This window comes from Condylura cristata, unplaced genomic scaffold, assembly GCF_000260355.1.
Source record: "Condylura cristata isolate star-nosed mole 26May11 unplaced genomic scaffold, ConCri1.0 scaffold00007, whole genome shotgun sequence".
NCBI classification, from domain to species: Eukaryota; Metazoa; Chordata; class Mammalia; order Eulipotyphla; family Talpidae; genus Condylura; species Condylura cristata.
This window is the reverse complement of record NW_004567108.1, coordinates 61218956-61240138: the sequence shown is the minus strand read 5'-3', so window position 1 is coordinate 61240138 and position 21183 is coordinate 61218956. Positions and strand designations below refer to the sequence as shown.

General features: G+C 32.6%; 1 protein-coding gene across 1 annotated transcript in view; it reads right to left on the bottom strand.

The window, feature by feature from the left end:
* The window catches only part of FER (fer (fps/fes related) tyrosine kinase), a 382708-nt gene that overhangs the window by 88037 nt on the left and 273488 nt on the right, over window positions 1-21183 (bottom strand). Inside the window, exon 17 of the mRNA XM_004678363.2 lies at window positions 296-419. Within this exon, the coding sequence (XP_004678420.1) occupies window positions 296-419 (124 nt within the window). The remainder of the gene's footprint in view (window positions 1-295; window positions 420-21183) is intronic.

The window sequence follows — 21183 nt, the reverse complement described above, 5'->3', positions numbered from 1 at the left end:
TTGGGGGTTGTAGGGTACACCTCAGTTTGTCCATTAAAAATACATTTTGTATCACTACCCTATTTATGACTATAATAAAATCAATATTAATTACTAGGTAAATAACTAATCACAGTACTTCCCCCAAGAGAGAAAACAAATGTAACTATATAAACAATTACGAAAGAAAACTTTCACACAAAATATGAAAACCAGTAAGAAATTAAGTTTTGTGAAGTAAACTGCAGCAAATATATCAGTATTTTAGCATTTTCTTAAGAAAACTGAAAAAATGTTTTAAAAATGTTCTACTCACCTGTGTATACAGTTTTTATTCTCAAGATATGCCATACCAGAAGCAGCATCTAATGCAAATTTCACTAATTGCTTGAGTTTTAGTTCATCCTTCTTCTTCCTCAGAAAGGAGAGGAAATCACCTCCTAAAGGAATTAACAAATGAAAAGTCAGGTTGACCATGGCATTATTAAAAAAAGTTAAGGTTATATTAGAATGAATGTTCTCTAAAAACAATCATTTCCACTTTCTCTTTCAATTAGGCACCCAGATTTTAAACCAGAATTTTACAAGAGGGATTAGCATTTTAATTGCTATTTCCTGAACTTTTTATCCTCCTCACCAGGGAACTAGGTTCTTTAAATAGAAAACCTCTAGTGGCAGAGGGCTTAATGGATTTTTCTTAATAAGACTTACCCAGAAAATAAACACCTGAATATCTCTCTTTAAAATGTTATTTTCATTTTCCTAAACTCTTCACTTATTTACCAACTAACTGTTATAAAAATTTAGGTGGACTATTTACAAAATTAGTTAACTACATGTTTTAAAAGTAAACTTAATGGTGTTAGATAACTTACTATTTTTGTTCTTTCCAAGAGAATTAAGAAATCTCTAGGAAGATTTTTGAAATAGTTTTTAACCAATTTAACTTAGTTTTCTGAGCAAAACATTTTGCAAGTAGTAAATCTACTAATTTGTCAACTTTAGTAAATACATTATTGCCAATTAAAATAGACTTGAAATCAGTATTTACTTCAGTTTATTACTAGAACCAACATTCACTTATATTAATTCTTTGGTTTGATATATAGTGACCTGTGTTAGAAAAAGTGTCCTCTCTAAACTTGAAACCATGTAATAGCTTTCTGTTTTAAAGCTGTGGAATAACTTTCAAATGAAAAAAGCTTTTCTGGAATCTGTTTTACAACAGTGTATTATATAACCCCAGTGTTCTGTGGGATCCTGATAATATTTATTCCCAATGTAAACTCAGATTGAGCACTTTCCCATCTGCCTCTACTCTTTTGAAAATGTACTCCTCCCACTCCACAATCTTCAATTCCTCCCCTGGCCCCCAGATGATTAAACCTTGTGAAGAGAATTGTGCTGCTGTTGTTCAATATTGAAAATGTGTGCCTATCACACAGTGTTGTGAAAATACTGTAAAATGTTTTGGGAATGACCTCTCCCTGCTCAACCAAAAAAAAAAGCAAAACTATCTGCACAGAATTGAAGGATGTGAAGCAGTAATGCAAAATCTACTGTCTAAGTGTATATTGCCAATTTTGTCAACCTTCACTAATAATCAAGGAGTCAGATAAAGAAGTTTTAAACAATGAGTATACTGCCTTTGTATCCCCACAGTGCCTTTTTGAAATGGAAGAGGTTAAACTTCAGCATTGTCTTCCTCTGTACACAGACAATATCAGTATATATTTAGTCAAAAAAACTTAGAACCCAAAACCCTACTGTTAGGAATAATTGTCTTTTTAATATCAATGACTTACTCTCCCTATCTATATGAACTAAACTTAAGTTGTGATACTTGGGACAGTTCTCACAGAAAAAACTGTCCGACTACTTACTGGGTTGTATCCTCACTTTGACTAACAATCTTTTACACAAAATCATTTAGAGTTTATTCCAGTTAACAGTGTTCATCATGCAGTAATATCTCAACATTTTTTTCACTGAAACATGTGCATCCATGTCCTCCTTGTGGCTCATAAACTATTCACATAAGCAAAAGCCATTTTTCATTAATTCAAACATTTCTTAAGTTGCCCCTCTCCAAAATTTAGATTGTCTTTACAAATAAATGTTAAACGTTAAAATAATGTTTAGAAAATAATGACACTGTATGTTTATTTCTCATCAATGGCACCTGATGGATACCATAAAATTCTCCAAATTGCAACAAATAATAAGCTCAATGCATTCAAGACTGCAGTCATCTTAATAGATGCTTTTGTAATATTTCTTCCCCACAAATTGTATAATTAAAAAAATAATTTGCAAGTAATTAACTGTAACACTTAAAAATACATAATTAGTAGAGAAAAGATAACATTTAAGTAGCATTAAAAATTGACTGAAACAAATTATGCCAAATCAGTAAAAGTTAAGTTCAAAGAAGGGAGAATGTTATTCCCAAGCACTGTGACAATGCCAAAGATGCAGTGGAAAGGGTAACTAATTGTCTCTTAATTAATCCAACAATATTTCTGCCTTAGACACAGTTCTTGCTTAAAATCATCAAATGTTTAAATTTATTTCCAATTGAATTACTCAAGCCACAAATAAAGTGATATTAAACAAAAGAAACAAACTAAATCATCCTCCAGCTGTACCCAGCTTCCTGTTGACTACTATAGGGAAGCAAAGTCTCAATAAAGTTAAATAATTATGTTTCAATGCTGAAGCCTGAACCTTCGACAAGTACAAGCATTAAGGATATCGAAGCAAGATGTAAACTCCTCAGAAGGTAGAGCATGTGACTAAAGCTAGTATAATCAGAAAATAACTCAGAATGAAGCAGTAGCAGTCTCTTATCATGGGAACTGATTATTATCATTAAGTGAAGAATTAGAGATTGATACCAAATGACAGTCTTCAGCAGTCACTGTAAAGTTACTGTAGATACAGGTGTGTACCTTCACATGCATTGTCATTTTCATTAACTGGCAATTTAAATAACCTCTCAGATTTTGTAATAAATACATGCTTAATAACTATATGCAACACATATGTATCTGTTTGAATATATAATGTGTATGTGTATGTGTTTCTATGACTGGTGTTATAAGAAAAGGTGGTTAGGAAGACATACACAAAGGGTATCCTTTGTGAAGACACAGGGAAAACAGAGTTACCCAGAAATTAAAAAGAGGCCTCAGAAAAAAATCAATCTTCCTGATATCGTAACCTTGAAAGTGTAAGTTCCAAAATTTCAAGAAATTAAATTTCTGTGGTTTAAGCCATTCAGATTATGGAGTATTGTAATAGGAATGCTAGCAAAATAATAAATCATGACTCAAAAAGAAAAAAAACCTCCAGAGATATTAGTACAGATCCAATCTAAATCACAATAATAATTTATTATATATAGCTAGCCAGTGTTCACAGGGAAATTGAGAGTTTTAGAGACTCTCAATTTTAAATTTTCTACTTTTTAATTCTTATTGATTGATTGATTGATTATTTCCAAAGGTCAGTTTTATTAGGAAAGGGAAAAGGAAAAAGAGAAGGGCCTACATAGATAAAGGTAGGTAAGAGAACTGCCTAAATTCTTTTATTTATTGAGGTAACACTGGCTTACATTATTGTTGATATTTTGGAAAGATGGGGTTCTCCCCTTAAAGTATCACCTCTTTAATGCATCCACCACCAATTTGCCACTATAAACCACTATTCTTTCTTCTCCCTGTTCTCACCTTTCATTCACTCCCTACCCATTTGTAAGCTTTAAATTCTTATATTGGAGAATGAAAAGAATGAAGGTAAATGACCTATATTCTACAGTAAGAAGGTAGTTGTAAAGAAGGAAAATTAACTGAAACAGGAAGAAAATGAAGCTATATGGACAGCAATCAAACACAAAGAACTATAAAGTTAAAAGCTAATTTTTTTTAAGTTACTATCTTAAGTAAAATTGATAAATACAAAGAAAGATTTATTTAAAACAACTGAGAGAACACCAATATCAGACTGGACACAGGGAACATCATAGAGACAGGAAAATAATTATGGAATTTCACCAAATTTATGGCATACATTTGACAAAAGAAAAGTAATAGAACAATACCTTAAAAACAAAATAAATAAAATGGATGCAAAATAAAAAATAAATGTGTTACAATTGTTTAAGAACTTGTATTTATAATTAAAACATTTCCTACAAAGAAAACTCCAAGCCACTATAGTTTCACTGGTAAATTATATGCTTTTGCAATAATTAAGGGAAATTGTTTTTATCTTAAATTTAAAGAAATTAAATTTTCCTTAAATTAAGGGAAATTAAATTTAAGGAAAATGAAATATTTAAGATGAAACTGTTATCATTTTTATATAAGTTCTTTTATAGAATTGTTATTGAAAGATTTACATAACTGCCTGAAAAATATAGAATTTCATTATTTAATTCACATCATCATGAAATTAATTTCAAATGATTTATAAACGTAAAGCAAAAAAGTTCTCAAAGGAAAACAGGAAAATGTCTTTGTCATCTTGTAGGTAAAGATTTCTTAGGACTCAAAATGCTGGGTTCCATTCTTTTATAAGGAGAATGGAACAAAGGAGGGAAGGAATAAAACAAAATGAAAAGGAAATGAGTGAAGAGAAAGAGAAAATGCAAATTAAAATAGACTTCATTTATAATTTATCAAAAAAGTCTGCTTATCAAATAGCCATGGTAGAAATGAATAGGTAACATTCTGCATTCCCATCAACTGTATATAAGGGTTCCTTTTTTTCCACAACCTAGTCAACACCTGTTGTTTTTATCTCATTGTGGATTTGATTTGCATTTTCTTGACAATAAGTGTTGATGAGCATCTTTTCATGTGTCTGTTGACCATCTGCATGTCTTCTTTGGAGAAGTGTCAAGTTAGCTCTTTTGCTCAATTTGTGATTCAGTTATTTGTTTTCATTTTGTTGAGTCATATGAGTTCTTTATAGTTGTTGGATATCAGTCACTTGTCAGATGTATGATGTAAAATATTTTATAATACTCAGTAGAATGTGTTTGTTTCAATGACAGTTTCTATCAATGTGCAGGAGCTTTTTAATTTCACTTACTCCCATTGGTTTCTGTTTTATTGTTTTTCTTGCCATTGGAGTCTAATTCTCAAGCACATCATTGAAAACCATGTTGTGGAGTGCTTGCCTATGTTTTCTTACATCTAGTCTTTCATCCACTGGGAGTTAATTTTTATGTAAAGTGTGAGCTAGCAATCCAATTTCAGTCATTTGCATGAGGAATGCAAAAATATTAATTACAAGGTTATATATATATACACTTTGTGTAGTGCAACTCTATTTGTAATAACTATGTTAAGGAAACAGTCTAAGTGCCAAAGGAAAGTTGGATGAATGGGTTAAGATTATGTGCTATATGTTTATAAAATGAAATTGCTACTCAGCAATATAAATAAAAAAAATAAAAACAAAACCACAAATTCTTGTCAATTTCAAAACACAGGTTAATACTAAGGGTCAATACTAAGTAGAAGAAAGAGAAAGACAAATATTATATGGCTGCACTTACTTGTAGAATATGAAGAAACAAAACAAAATGTCAGTCAAAACCAAACTCAAATCAAACCACAGATATCTGACTTTACAATTTAGGCTCCTGGATGAAGAGTGGGATGATGGAGAAGAGGGGGAGCAAGAGCATAAAGACTATGGTGGAGGCTATGAGGTGCTTTGGTGGTGGCTAAAGTACGGTAACATACGCTGAGGAGTTAGGATCCTGTATTTCTGAACGCTTCACAGTGTTGTAAACCAATGATGTCCATAATAATAATAAAAATACTTTTTTAATGAATTGGTAATAGATAACCCATAGACATGACTGTTTCTTAAAAAAAAAAAAACTGGTTAGCAATACCGACTTAACAAACATTTTAGCATTTTTTAAATTATCTTAAGTACACTCAACAGTATTAAGTGTATTAGCACTGCTGTTGAATTAATCTCCACAACTGTCAGAATTGGCTTTCATCTAGGTTATATAATAAGTTCTTAGAATCCAGTAGCACAAAAGAAACTTAGTACAATAAAAATAGGCAAAACAAACAAACAAACAAACAAACCATAAATGACCAATAAAGATTTGCAAAAAAGTTAAATGCCAAGTCTGATCAGATATGCAAATGAAAACCACAGTGATTTCACAGTACTTAAATTGAGTAACATTTAAACACTGCAACTTCCAAATAATGGAAAAATTGTGGAATAACTGTCAACTTTCATACATTGATGGTACATATATTAAATGTTATAGCAGTTTGGCAAACTGCTTGACAGTTTCTAATAAAAAAAGTTCCTAATGTGCACCTATAATATAATGCAGCCGTTCTACTACTATGTATTTATTCATGAGAAATGAAAACATACGGTCACAAAATAATTTGTACAAATTTATTTATAGCACCTTTATTCACAAATAGACAAAACTGGATCTAGAGTTGCATAGTTATACAGTGAAATGCTCCTCAACAGCAAAATGGAATACATGCTGATGCATGCAATACTTTCCATGAAAATTTCAACTGTAGGCAGATGTATATTCAAATGTATGCTAAAACAATAAAACTTCTACAAGAAAACACAGATGAATACTTTCAGAGATGTAGAGTTCATAAAACATTTTCACAAAGGAAAAAGGTAGATCAATTGTATTATATTAACAATTGGAAGTTCTATTTACCAAAGACACCATGAAAATAGTGAAAAAGTAAAACATCCTCTGAGAGAAGACAATAATGTATATAACTACTAAACTAATTGCGTAAAATGTATAAAGACCTCTATAAGCTAGTAAGAAAAAGACAACCTCAGAAGAACAGGCACAACACCTGATGAAAGCACTTAAAATAAAATGCCTATTCAGAGAATGAATAAGTATGTGCAAATGTTTTTAATGGAGCTACACAAATGTACATTAAAAATGAATATTTTGGGGCCCTCCCTGGTGGCACAGTGCGTTATAGTACAGCACTAAGAAGCTAAAGCCACTTCAGATGAGTTCAATCCCCACTCCAGAGGTGATTCACATGACACAGCTGACCTCTCCTGACCCGCCCGCTAATCCCCTCAGCAGTGTACTTCCTGGATCTGCCTGTTCTGCTCTCCACTCTGTCTCTGGTGAATTCTCTCACTTCCCCTGCACCTCTGACCTGTACCCCAGTTCTGTATGCATAAATAAATACATCTTTTAAAAAAATCACTATATTTTGGTACTTCATACCTACTCAAATAGTTATAGTGAAAAGGACTGACTATACCTCAAATTAGCAGGGCTATAGAGCAAGTGATATTCTCAGATACAACAGTGGGGAACAGGGGAGGTCTAAGTTGGTTCAAACATCATAAAACTGTTTTGGCATTCATTAACTACTAAAGTTCACTACTAGATGCATAACCATAATCCAGCAGCTCAAATCCAGGTAGATATATTCAATAGCATATACACCAAAGACTTTCAAAGCAATACTATTCATAATAATCCCAAACTGGAAGCAACATGTAAACTTATAAATTGCATAATGGAAAGATATGTTGTACTATTTAACTTGGGCAAGGTAATGGACATTTTTGGCCTCATTAACCCTTTGTTTTTCTCTGTTTTTTAAAATAAATCCCATTGTTGTTGATCTCTGACCCTGAGTAGTCTTGGAATTGTGCACATGGGTGAAAAACTCAGACAGTGACTGGTAAACTATTTGGCAGTATCCCTGGCCAGTTTTAGTGCTCCTTGCTGCCCTGTATCAAACTTACATACCTGAAAATTTTAGAAATTACAAATTTTGTTTCAATTTGTCAACAGGATTTATTTAAAACAAGTTATAATCTTTATATGCCAGTTAATATTTTGATATTTGAATTGACTTGGTTTTAGTCAATATGATGAGATCTTTGCAAATTATATGTATATGATATTTACATCTTCCTTCATTTTGTACATTTATTTATTTAGGCAAATAAGATCTGGGGTATAGGCCAGAGTTGCACAGGGTAAGATTCACCATAGACAGAGTGGGGAGCAGAACAGATGTATCTATTGAAATAAACTGTTAAGGAGAGCAGCAGGTAAGACAGAAGAGGTATGCCTCACCATGTGGGTCACCTTGCTGGCTGGGGATTGAATTTAGGCTGCAGTCAATGAGGATAACTTCATAGTGCTGTGTTTAACCCCTTGTGCCATCAGAGAGGGCCCCGTTGCTAGTTTTTTTTTTTTAATATGTGACATTCTCACTGGTATGAGATGGTATCTCATTGTGGTTTTGATTGTATTTCCCTTATTACAAGTGATGCTGAACATTTTTTCATGTGCCTGTTGGCTGTCTGCATTTCCTCTTTGGAGAAATGTCTTTTTAGCTCTTCTGCCCATTTTTTGATGGGGTTGTTCACTTTATTTTTGTTGAGTTTTGATGAGTTACTTTGTTATTGTGGCTGGTGGTGTTAATGATGTGAGAGGGCCTGTCTAGTTAATCCAGTCCTAAGATGCAGAAGTGTTAGTTAGCTAAGTGGCTCATTGATAGAGGCTATTGGCATATAGTTGGGATATAGAGCAAGAAGAATAATTATTCCCATGGTGAAATATGCTTGGAAAGATGTTATTGTCTCAATCTACATAGAGCGGTACAAGTAAAATACTACTTTGATGCACAGAACTCTATCTGAATGCAAGACTGTACTTATTAGACTTCAGTTTTTAAGAGAATAAGAATGGATTTAGCATTAAAATTTGTATGAAAATTTATATGAGAAAATATATACAAAAAATTAAATGGTGATGAAGTGAGCTGGGCAGATTTTTAGCTATGCAGATTTGAAGACTACAAAATGATAGCTACAAAATCATGAGTAAAGACAAAATGGAGTCTTTCAGGAAGTTATCAGGGATATAACTTATTAGAATTGCATGCTTGATCTCTCCTCAATATTTTTATTCAGGTATATATTCAGGTGAAGAAATAAAAGACATGCCACAGATAGTACAAAAATTTAGATACTTTTAAATGAAAATTGTCCTGATTTACATAATAAATACATGAGAATGTATCAAAGCTGCTTTCAAATATGAAACAAATTTTTTATGAAATAAGAACTTAATTATTTTCTGTATAACTTTAACTTTTAAATAAGGTCTATGCTTTAAAGTATGCTAGAATACTATGTCTAACTTATTTCTTCAAAAACACAAAGAAGGGGCCTCTATGGTGGCACAGAGGTTAAAGACAGCCCTATCACATGCCAGCCACTGAGGCATGAGTTAGATCCCCAGCCATCCAGAGAGCTAATCCACGTGGCACAGCTGACCGCTCCTGTCCTGCTGCTGCTCCCCTTAGCAGTATATTTCAGTAGATTTGTCTGTTCTGCTCCCCACTCTGTCTCTGGTGAATCTTTTTACCACCTCCCCCCACCCACCCCCACACACACTTCTGGCCTACACCCTATCTCTTGCATGCATAAAGTTAATCAATCTTTAAAAAAGAAACAACAGAGAAATCCTTAAGTATGGGGCCACCTTTAAATGTATACTTCAGGAGAACATAACTACCTTTTCCTATTTAGGAGAGAAAACTATGTGGTTTAGCAATTAGAATAAAAACAAAACAAAACAAAATGAAATATGTATGATGAGTCAGATATATCTCCATAATGATGAATAAAATAAAAAATGGTTTCTTATGTTGGATAAAAGATTTCCAAGGTATTAAAATTTCCTATAAAGGATGCCTCTCAAGCAGATTAAATACTTAACTTTATCTTAGGGAAACATATAATAAGATGGCTGACATTCTACAAAAGTACAATTAATTATTTTGGATATATCTTATTATAATAAATATTTAGCTCACTTAGGATTTCAGTGAGCATCAGGAAAAAAAATTGCCCTTCTCTTTTCCTAAAAATTACACGTGGTAGGAAAGTTTAATATTAAAAATGTCTTATATGTATGTAGCAGTTCACCTGTGCTATCAGAGGTATTATCCAATTAACTCCTCCTACCATTATTCTAAGCATTACTCAGTTTTGCTAGGAATGTATTTCAAAGTGCAGGGCAGGGTTGAGTCTCAAACCATGTATTTTGTCTAAAAATGACTAACTGTCTTGGTTATAACTACTTTCCTGGCAGAGCTCAATGACTGTGTCTTGAAAGGACAGGCATTTGTCATATGTCAGATGAGGCACACATGACAGTGAGGAACACTTACATCTCCCAACAACTGTGGGGGTATCCCTGGCAAGTAGCTCTGTGTCAGTTTCTCACATGACACAGATAAATTGTTTTGCTAGCCATTTCACAGACAGCCTGCTGTGACACACTAGGCAGTGGCAGGGAGTTTCATCTAGAAATAATACAGGAAAGAATAATGTTCAAAGGCCCTACAGATAGAAAAAAAATGCAACTAAGAGAAAAATAAGTGCTTAATTCAATTTCATAGGAGTCTAGGTAAAACATGGAAGGCCTACTAACGACTAAAGAATGTTCTCTGTCTTCCAAGTTTTTTCAATCTGATAAAGGAGACAGAAATTTCAAAAATCAACATAACAAGATGCATACTGAAATAATAGCTACACTGAAGCACAGAACAGAAGTATGCAATGAAATTTGACTTGGGGGATTGAAGAGGATCCAGCATAGATCAGACTTTCAAGGAGAGTAAGTTTTTAATAGGGAGCAAAGAAGGAGCAGGCTTACTTATTTTAAAAGAAATAGATATAAGTAAAACAAAAAGAGCTTTTGAAAAGTAAAGATCTATACAACCAAGTACTATGACTACAATGTTTACGTGTGTTTATTTATCATTTCATATTGTTGGATTTGCGTGTGTGTTTGTGTGTGTGCTCAACTGGCACTACCACTAATAGATGTCGTAGTTTCCTTCCAGGTAACTTCTTAATGAGGAAAGCTAATTTGAGTTCACTTTAATACTGAAGTATTTTTCTTTACACATCAGTTAGAATAGGGAATAAATTTGAATGCCTTGTTTAGAACACTTTCCTTGTAAAATATAAGTCTGTACTAAAAACAGTTATGATTCTTGAAAAGCAAGAATGTTTGCCACATATTTTCCTAATTCAGATCATTATGAAACATGCTAAATGTTCTCAAATCAGTGGGAAAATACATTAATATATTTTTAAATGTTTTTATGACAAGTACTTTCAGGAAAGAGATAAGAACCATGTATGCAAGAAAATTCCAGTTAAGAGTAAAAAACATCCCTTAGGGCCCTCCCTGGTGGCGCAGCGGGTTAAAGCACAGCACTGAGAAGCTAAAGCCACTTCTGCATGAGTTCGATTCCCATCTGCCCCGGAGGAGACCACATGGCGTGGCAGACCTCTCCTGACTGCCCGCTGCTCCCCTCAGCAGTGTACTTCGTTGATCTGCCTGTTCTGCTCCCCACTCTGTCACTGGTGAAGCCTCTCGCCGCCCCTGCACCTCTGGCCTGTACCCCAGTTCTGTATGCATAAATAAATAAATCTTTAAAAAAAAATCCCTCATTCTCTCTATTTTTAAGAGGGCTTTAAGACATAGAATGTCTTCTAATTCCAAATTTGTTAGTAATTACTTATAGGAACCCAGGTATATTGCTCAGTTTCTCTGGATTTCACCTACTACATAAAAGGGTTGAAATAGAATGATCTCTAAGTGTAATTGAGATTCAGAAGTTTAGTGCCAAAGAAAGTGGGAATGTGAGGATTATTTAGTTACCATATCTGGGTTCACACTCTTAAGATATTTTATGTTGTGCACTTTGTACATGGTCATATATATAAACTGTACAAGTCTTACACTCTTACTGTCCACATTGTTCTCCCCTCTAAACAAAGACTGTTGCACTGCTGCTAAAGATAAAGCTTCCCTACAATTCTCTACATTCCAAGCTTCCATTTCCATCCCAATAATCAGTGCAATCATTTCTTTGATTCATGGTTCAAATAAGTGAAGTATTTATTAATGTTCTATATCATGAATACCCAACTTACAACCCTCTTTCTTGCCTCTATCATATAGCATTTACATCAATGCCTTAACCCAGACTTTTAAACATTCCACCTTTGGGTGAAAGGAAAAATTTTGTTAGGTCTCAAATTTCAGAACAAAAATGGAATAAGCTTGCCTTAAGTTTACGAGCTAATTCACTAGCATTATTCAGATAATGCCTTTAGGCATATTCCATCCTGACTGAATAAGAGATGACACTTACCAATATCATTAGCCCCCCAATAAGTACTGTATTCTCCCCCTATTCACAATCCATATACTTAACTTTTACAAATAGTAAATATTTCATTAGCTAGTTTTATTAAGTTATTATCTAAGCACCATTTTACAGCCACTTAAAATACTAAGGTCTTTTAACATAGGTTCACAAAATACACAAGCTTCTTAAGTTAGTCTCTGATATGCACACCATGTGAAAATTATGCTATTTAAAATGTTTTCATTATAAAAACACAATAGATTGTCAAGGAAATTTAGATTACACATTCCTTTCAAGAGGATGACTTGTTATCATTATTGAATATTACTTTCACTTATGACATGAATGCAGCTTAATAAACAGTAAGAGGTAAATGCTATCTAAAACTGGGATTTTCTTTTTAATTTATGTACGATACATTTAACCCAAGGATAAAACATAACTGCATTAGACTTCCCAAGGGGTTAAGTTTCAGCACTAGGAATCTATTGTCAGCTACTGAAGTATTAATGTGATCCCTCATCAGGGAGTTGACCTACATGACACAGCAGACCGCTCCTGTCTTGCCTGCTGCTGCTTTCAGCAGTGTATTTCAATCAATCTGCTTGTTCTGCTCCTCACTTTGTAGCTGGTGACTCTTCCCACCCTTTCCTCCTCACTGTGGCCTACACTGCAGTTCTTGTACGTATAAATAAATAAAATAAAAAATAAAAAATAAAAACAAAAAAAGTTAAAATAATTTAAAAAACCCTGCATTTATTAAAAAAAAATAGTAATTTTATTAAACTACCAAACTCATAACCTTAAATGTGGACTATGTTGAAGTCATGAGCCACTAAAACAGTGTAGAATGACTGGACAAAAGAAATGAGTCCCCTTATGTAACTCCTAAGTTTTTGGAAATGGCTCCAGAAGCACATGATAGCATATGGTCTAGAAAAGAGTTCAGTATGAAAGAGCTGCAGACTTAACCAATGGCTCAGTTATAGCACCAGAGAGCACTGTGCAAGGCAGTTTATGTAAGAGATTGGAAACCCTAACATTTTTGCATAACTTAATCTGCCATGACATGTTGAAAAGATTTTTTTTTTTTTTTTAGTTACCTATAATCTTTCTTGGGCATTATTTTCTCACTTGGGTACAGTGTCCTGCCTAGGGGTTCTCATATCTACATTGGTATATCTTATTTCTGCAACATGAATGGTACAATCTGAGTTTTGGCTACACACAGAGAGTACTTAATGTTAGTAAATAATGAGAAGAACTAAAATTAATTCATTTTGCAATTCATTCACTCAATTAAGATAGTGTAGCACTGTTCCATAAAATATTCAGTCAAAGAATTTGGAGTTATCATATGTCAAAAAAGTCTTCAACTTTCTAAAATTTTCCAATTTCCCAGACAGGTTTTTTTTTTTTTTTTTTTTTTTTTTTTTTTTTTTTAAATATACATCATTCCTGTTGTATAAGCTTTCTTCACTTTTGAGGACTTTTTCATCTCTCCTCTCTTGTCCCCAAGCACAACAGTGTTTAGGATGATTTCTTAATTAGCACATCAAATTAAGTTGATTTTTGACTATCAGATTTGCCAGGATAAAAGTCCTGGTAAATATCTTTTCCCCTTAGTCTTAGAATGCCACCAGTGGAAACAGTGAACATGAGACATATAAATTTTTCTTTAGAAGTTTTTCATGATTCACTTAATCAGTTATTCCAATTAGCGAGTCGAGCTATAGTAAGATTTAGGATAGCAAATATAATCTGCAAATGAATGTAAACAAGAAAATATATATATATGATCTCATTGTTTTCCTTTCATTCCAGAGAAAAGATGAGAATTTTTGGTAATAAAAGATATACCTGGTATGTGTACTTTAAAATACTATTTATAGCTATCTACTTTTATGGACTAAGTAAGCTATACATAGGTCAAATTTATAACATTCAAATGCAGGAAAAATAAAATGGACTTTATATATAAATTTGTTAGATTGCAAAATTTTTAGATGTAAATATAAATACAAATAAGGTAGAGCTTAAGATCTTTCATACTCAGTATGTAATTATGTCCATTTTATCAGAGTAATTTGATGAATATTACTAAATATATTTCCATTCTAAGATAGTTTATCAGTTGTCTACTCTAAGACAGTATAGCAACTTCTTCTCATTGCCAGGATAATATGAAGGGAAGGGAACCGATAAATAAAGCCAATCAAAGGCACACTTCTCTTTCTAGTTGGAAGTCCAACAGAAAAGAATATTAGGGTGAACTGGCTCAATTCTTTCTACCTATTTTAATTGTTTGAGATAAACGAAACTAGAAGTAAGATCATCACTACTCATTTTAAGACAGATAACAAGAAATTACTCAGAATTTAACTGGCATCATTAAGCTAGTCATGCAAATTTTAATCACTTTGTCAGAGAAGAGTTAAAAAGTAATTCTGGTTCGTAATAACCTAATAAATACCAGGTTCTACACAGTATTTGTTTTAAGATTACTACTGCTGTGATAGTTTCCAGATTCCATGGACATATCCTTGAGTCCTATATAACAAGGAGTAAAGGGGGATGTCATTAGTGGTATATCTTTAATGGTTATATTTTTTGGTATTTTTAGATTTTTTGGTATTCTTCGCAGCTGTTGGATACTCTGAATTATTTCTAGAAAATTCTCAGATCCATCTGTTGGGTTGTAAAATCTCATGGGTAATGGTGAAAGCTTACAGTGGTGATAAGCTTTTTAAGTTGAGAAACTTGATTTGCAGGCTTACATTCAATAATCTTTTGAGAAATAACTAAATCACTAAAACGCAAATTTCAGTAATATTTTAAGTGTTAAATAGGTAAAACAAACCAGCTTATTGCTTAATTATGATTATAAAAAAGTCTAATCATATAATGTTTTAATTCCCTTATAAAATGAAGCCCTTTTGACAAATATAATAATGATTGGGGGGGAGGGGGAACCCACAGTAACAATATTAGGTGTGGGCATCCATTCCATTACTCCTATTACTTTATTTCTGGGCTCTCTGATGGGAGTCCCAGAGTAAGTGGGAAACTTCCATTAGATTTAAGGATAGAGAGCTCCTAATAGACCTTACAATATAGACAGTTCATAACAAACTGATATTTTTTTTTTTATGAGTGGTAAGTAGAATTATTTTACAATGTTAGTTTTTTCCAAGTAATTCTTAACTAAGACAAGAATATACTATTTAAAAGCTATTCTAAAGCAACAAATATTGGTACTACTACATACTTTGACTATTTTACTTTGAGTTAAAAAAAAGTTTAAGGTGTTTTTGGTTAAGAAGCCAGAATTCTCTGAATTTAGGAGATAATTTATATTGTAAGGGAAAATCAAAACAGGGTAAAAATCTAAACAAAGTTCTTTACAATTGATCCATGGTCTAAAAATAATCTCTCTTTCTATGGCAACTTTCTATGACAACTGAGTTATTCATAAACATGTTTACCCTCATTGAGATAATTATTTTTGCTTTAACATTAATGTTAAAATCTGGTGCTACATACTTTCATTCTTGCTTTTAATAACATAAGCTAATATTAAAGACAGTGTATGAAAATCAGCTTTGGGAGCTTATATATAGTAACACTATGTAAAAGTGAAAAAGGTCCCAGTAAAAACTATTAGGCTTTTGTATAGAAATAACTTTTGTGTTTGAAGACCTGTTATTGTGTAGTGTATCTGGCCAAAGGCCTTGGCAAAGCAGTAACTTCTTTAGGTCTTAACATCATGATCCTTAAGACCATCCTAGTAATAACCACCTCACTGGGCTGTAATGACGGTCTAGCAAGTTTAATAGAATGTCCAAACGAAGAAAAGTAAAATTTCAAGAAATATTCACTGTAGATGATGTTGACACTAATAGAGTTATTACTATTATACTGACCTTCCCCCAGACTTCTGGTTTGAGGACACTGCAGAAAGGTTATGAAAGCACATGCACTGGGCCTCCCTTGTGGTGCAAGGAGTTAAGCACAGCGCTATGAAGTTATGTGCAGTCACTGCAGCACAAGTTCAATCCCTGACCAGGTAACTCACATGGCATAGCAAACCTCTCCTGTCTCACCCACTGCTCTCCTCAGCAGTGTACTTCAGTGGATCCACCTGTTCTATTCATCACTGTATCTGGTGAATCTTTTTACCCTCATACTTCTGGCCTGTAACCCAGTTCTTATATGCATAAATAAATAAATCTTTAAAAAATACATAAAAGCACATGTATCCCAAAACTTGTGAGTAGAAAGAGGCAGGTATTTAGAATAATCTTTAAATTACCACACAAATCTGATTACATGAGATTAAATGAGTAAGAGGATAGAAGTTACTTCAATTAGAATACACTGCAGAAATTTTCATTTACAAATTAAAAAACTGATTCATAGACATGTTACTACTGTTGCATTTGTTATAAAATGAAATTGAATCACCATTCTGTTCATGGTAAAGGATCAATTTGAATGTTTCATCTCTGAAATTTTACAGATTGCTTGTTGCCACCTCTATTCTCTACTCTCTACCCCTTTACTTGGCTGTCTAACTTATATGTAATTCTTCTTATGTGATGATGTACATTATATATTTTTATCACATAGTTCTTACAAAAAGTAGACCAAAAAAAAATCTATAGATAATTTGAAAAAATTTGGTGGGTGTGAAAAAATTCCAATTGCAGAAATGAATTTTGAGAAAATAATGTATTGATAAAACTGAAGTTAATGTTTCAGAGCATGAATCCCTTTAAAGTAGCTCCCAAATTGGTTTTTCACAATTCTTTTCTGAAAGTACACTGTAAAAATAAAGATGTTTACAGACTGTTTTATACTATGGAAATACTTAACACACCAATGTGGTGAACACCAACTAATTATTTCATACAAAGTAAAGAATGCATTTCATACATCATTTCAACTCAACAAAGATAAAATTCTCATTACCAACTACATTAATAGCAAGCTCTAACTCTAATTCCCAACCATAGGATAAATATGTTTTTAGGTAATAGAGAAATGTATGTTAATAATGCTAATCAAATGGCATTTCTAAGATATGTTTGGTAAAAGTATTAAATAAATTAATAGTTAAAACCTGTGTGCAGTGATATACTTTTATTTCGGCTTATGGATAGGTTTATACTTGTGTTATGTAATATATTATATGCTTGTATGAAAACAGAAAAGTGGCAATGAATAGTGTTAATGGAATATGTATGCCCCTTAAATATTACTAGATCTCAACTATAATATTTAAAATTACCCTTGCTTTTAGAAACACCACGGAAAGATGTGAAATTTGATGAGAGATGAAAGATTAAATGATGGAAAGTGGGAGGATACAGAGAATTCTAGGGGAAAATTAGATAACTAACCATACATGTAGGATTTTTAATGTTTAAAAGCTGATTTTAGCTCAGCTACCAATATTAAGTTTAGAAATATATCACCATATGTGATATGCCACTATAGATACAAAATGCTAAGAACAAGTTTTCTATTCATTAACCTTTTCTGTTTATATCTCCAGAGAATCACCACTTGTTTTGTTAAATAAAATTCTGTGTTATTATCCAGAAATACATAGCAAAGAAAATTAAAACTTGTCTGCTGAATCGACAATATAATGTAGTTGAACAATAAACCCACATATTTATGGACAACTAATATTTGACAAAGGAGCAAAGAATATGCAATGGAACAAGAACAATTTGTTCAGTAAATAGTGCTGGGAAAACTGGGCTACTAATACAAAAACTATCTCACACCATGTACAAAAATCAACTCAAAATGGATTAAAAATCGGACCTAAGGGCCCTCCCCGGTGGCACAGCGGGTTAAAGCACAGCACTAGGAAGCTAAAGCCACTTCCGTATGAGTTCGATCCCCACCTGCCCAGGAGGTGATCCACATGGCAGGCAGACCTCTACTGACCCGCCCGCTGCTCCCCCTCAGCAATGTAAATAGTGGTTCTGCCTGTTCTGTTCCCTACTCTGTCTCTGGTGAATCCTCTCACAGCCCTTGCACCTCTGGCTTGCACCCCTGTTCTGTATGCAGAAATAAATAAGTCTTTAAAAAAAGAAATTGGATGTAAAACCTGAAGTCATAAATAAATAGAAGAAATCACGGGCAAAATACTACATCTCAGTAACGCATTTAAAAACACATCTCCAAAACAAAGAGAGTGAAGAAATAGGCGAACAGCTGGGATTACATCAAACTAAAAAGCTTCTGTACAGCAAAAGAGATACTAACCAAAACAAAGAGACACCCTACTGACTGAGAGAAAATTTTTGCACACAACACAACTGATAAGGGACTGATCACAAAAATCTACAAAGAGCTGACCTGACTCAACCAAAAACAAAGTCAACAATCTAGTCAAAAGGGCAGAATAGCTAAAAAACACACTTCACCAAAGTGGGAATGTTTTTATTCATTACTTAGGTAGTTGTCTGAGACTACAAGAGCAATGTTTCACTTCTTTAAAGAATGTCGTGGATAGCTAACTAGGAATTGCATTGAACCTGTGTTTTTTTTTTGTGTGTGTTAAATTGTTATTTTAACAATGTTAACTCTTTCAATCCTTAAGGAAGCAATTTCTTTTCAATTGTGTTTTGTTTCTTTAACGAGTTTTATAAATTTTCTCTATAAGTTTACTCCTAGATACTTGCTATTGATGCAATTGTAAATTGTTTTCTTGATCTCTTCCCTGTTTTGCTAATTGTTAGAGCTTATAGGAACGCAAACGATTTTTGTAAAATGATTTTGTAACCTCCATTTTGCTGTACTGTTTCATTTAGTTTACAAATGAGGATTATATCTATCTATCTATCTATTGATATATAATCAACAAATAGTATAGGTATAATTTTTTCTTTCCCAATTCCTTCTTTTCTATCATTACAGTGCCTAAATGTTCTAGGTAGGAATACCAATACTATCTTGCATAGTATTGGTGGACCTAAACATTCTTGTAATGTACTTTAGTGGTAAAGCTTTCATTATTTTCATCATTGAAAATGATGAGGTTGTCTTATATGGTTTATTAAGTTGAGGTATATTCCATGTATCCCCATTTGTTGGAAGTTTTTTTTTTTAATTGGAAGGTTTTTATCATAAACAGATATTGAATCTTTTACCAATTTTCTGCATCTATTGATATGATTTTCATCTTCCCTTTTATTGATACAGTGAATTACAATGTTTATTTTTAGATGCTGACTATTTCCTGCACTCTGGAATAAAGATCACATGATTATAGTGTCTAATACTTCTAATTCATTATTGAATTCATTTGCTACTGTTTTGTTGAGAATTTTTGCATCTGTATTAGCCAGGGAATTTGCTCTATAGTTTTCTTTTGACTACTATTTTATTTTTGCTCTAATTTTCATAACTTGTTTCATATAATGCTAAATTTTAGTTTCGTTTGCTCTTCTGTTTCTAGCTTATTAAGGTGAGGGATAAGATATAATTGAGGTGTTTCGTGTTTTTTAAAGGCAGTCTTTTGCTGCTGCACATATCCTCTTGATTTACTTTTTGCTCTATCCATAAGTTCTGGTAGTTTGTGCCTTCAGTTTTATTTGTCTAGGGCATTTTTTTTTCTTTCTTCTTTGATTTCATCACTAATCCAAGTCATTTAGTAGTATATTCTCCACATATAGAGGTTTTTCCTACTTAATTTTGTGGTTGATTCCTAGTTTAATACCACTTTGATCACAAAATATATTTGATATGATTTTAATTTTTGTGACTTTATCAATTATGATTTTTATGGTCCATTATAGGGTATCTTCTTCTTGAATGCACACTTGAGAAGTATGTGTATTCAGGTTTTGGGTGAGTGTAGTGATCAACAAATGTCTATTATGTCTATGTAGTTTAATTCCTTGTTTAAAACTACTATTTTCCTTGTATATTTTTGGTTTTGTTTGTGAAAGTGAATTGTTGGAAGTCTCTAACAACCATCATATTGCTGCCGGTGTCAGTTTTCAGATTTGATCATTATTACTTTATATATCTTGAGATTCTTCCATTTGTTGAATATATATTGATGAATATCCTGTCTTGTATATGTATCATCCCCTTAATTATTATGCATTATGCATCCTTAGTACTTGTTACCATTTTTACCTGGAAGTCTATTTTATCTGATATAAGTATGGCTGTTCCCTGCCTTGATTAGGATCCATTTGCATGTAAGATTTTTTTTTTTCCAACCCTTTACTTTGAGCCTATGTTTTCCTTAGAGCTCAGATGTATTTCCTGGAGACAGCAGAATGTTGAGTTTTGTTAGCTAATTCAATGAGCCAATCTTTTGATTGGTGCTTTCAAACCATTCAATTTAGGATGATATATGTTACATGACTTGATACACTGCTATTTTATCCTCAGTTTTTTCTATTTCCCTGAACATAATTTTGTGGGTATTCCTTCACTTAGATATAAGACCTTCTACTTTTCTTATAATGAAAATTAGTGTTTGAAAAATTCTCCAGCTTCTGTTTGTCAAAGCACTAGATGTAACCAAAAATGTGTCTCTACATGAGAATAATCCTAGATATACAATTTGTTTTTATTGATGCACATATAGTAGTAGAGACTAGAAAACCAATAATCAAATAGGGCATAAAAAATGCAACTATAAAAAGAATTGAAATATGACACTGATATAAAAACTCTACTAGTTTGTCATGTAACAAAAAAAAACACAAAAAAAAAACCATGTAAAAAAAGCAGGACAGTAAATAATCATTTTCTTATAGATAAAATGTTATTTATGTTTCTACATGTATAGAAGAATTATTCTCAGTAAGAATAATAACTAAAATTAAACAAAATCAAGCAGTAACCAAAACTAGGAGAAGCAGTTGCCTCTAAGAATAACTCCAAAGTGATTTGTGGGAAGGTGGTTCAGGAAGAGAAAAAT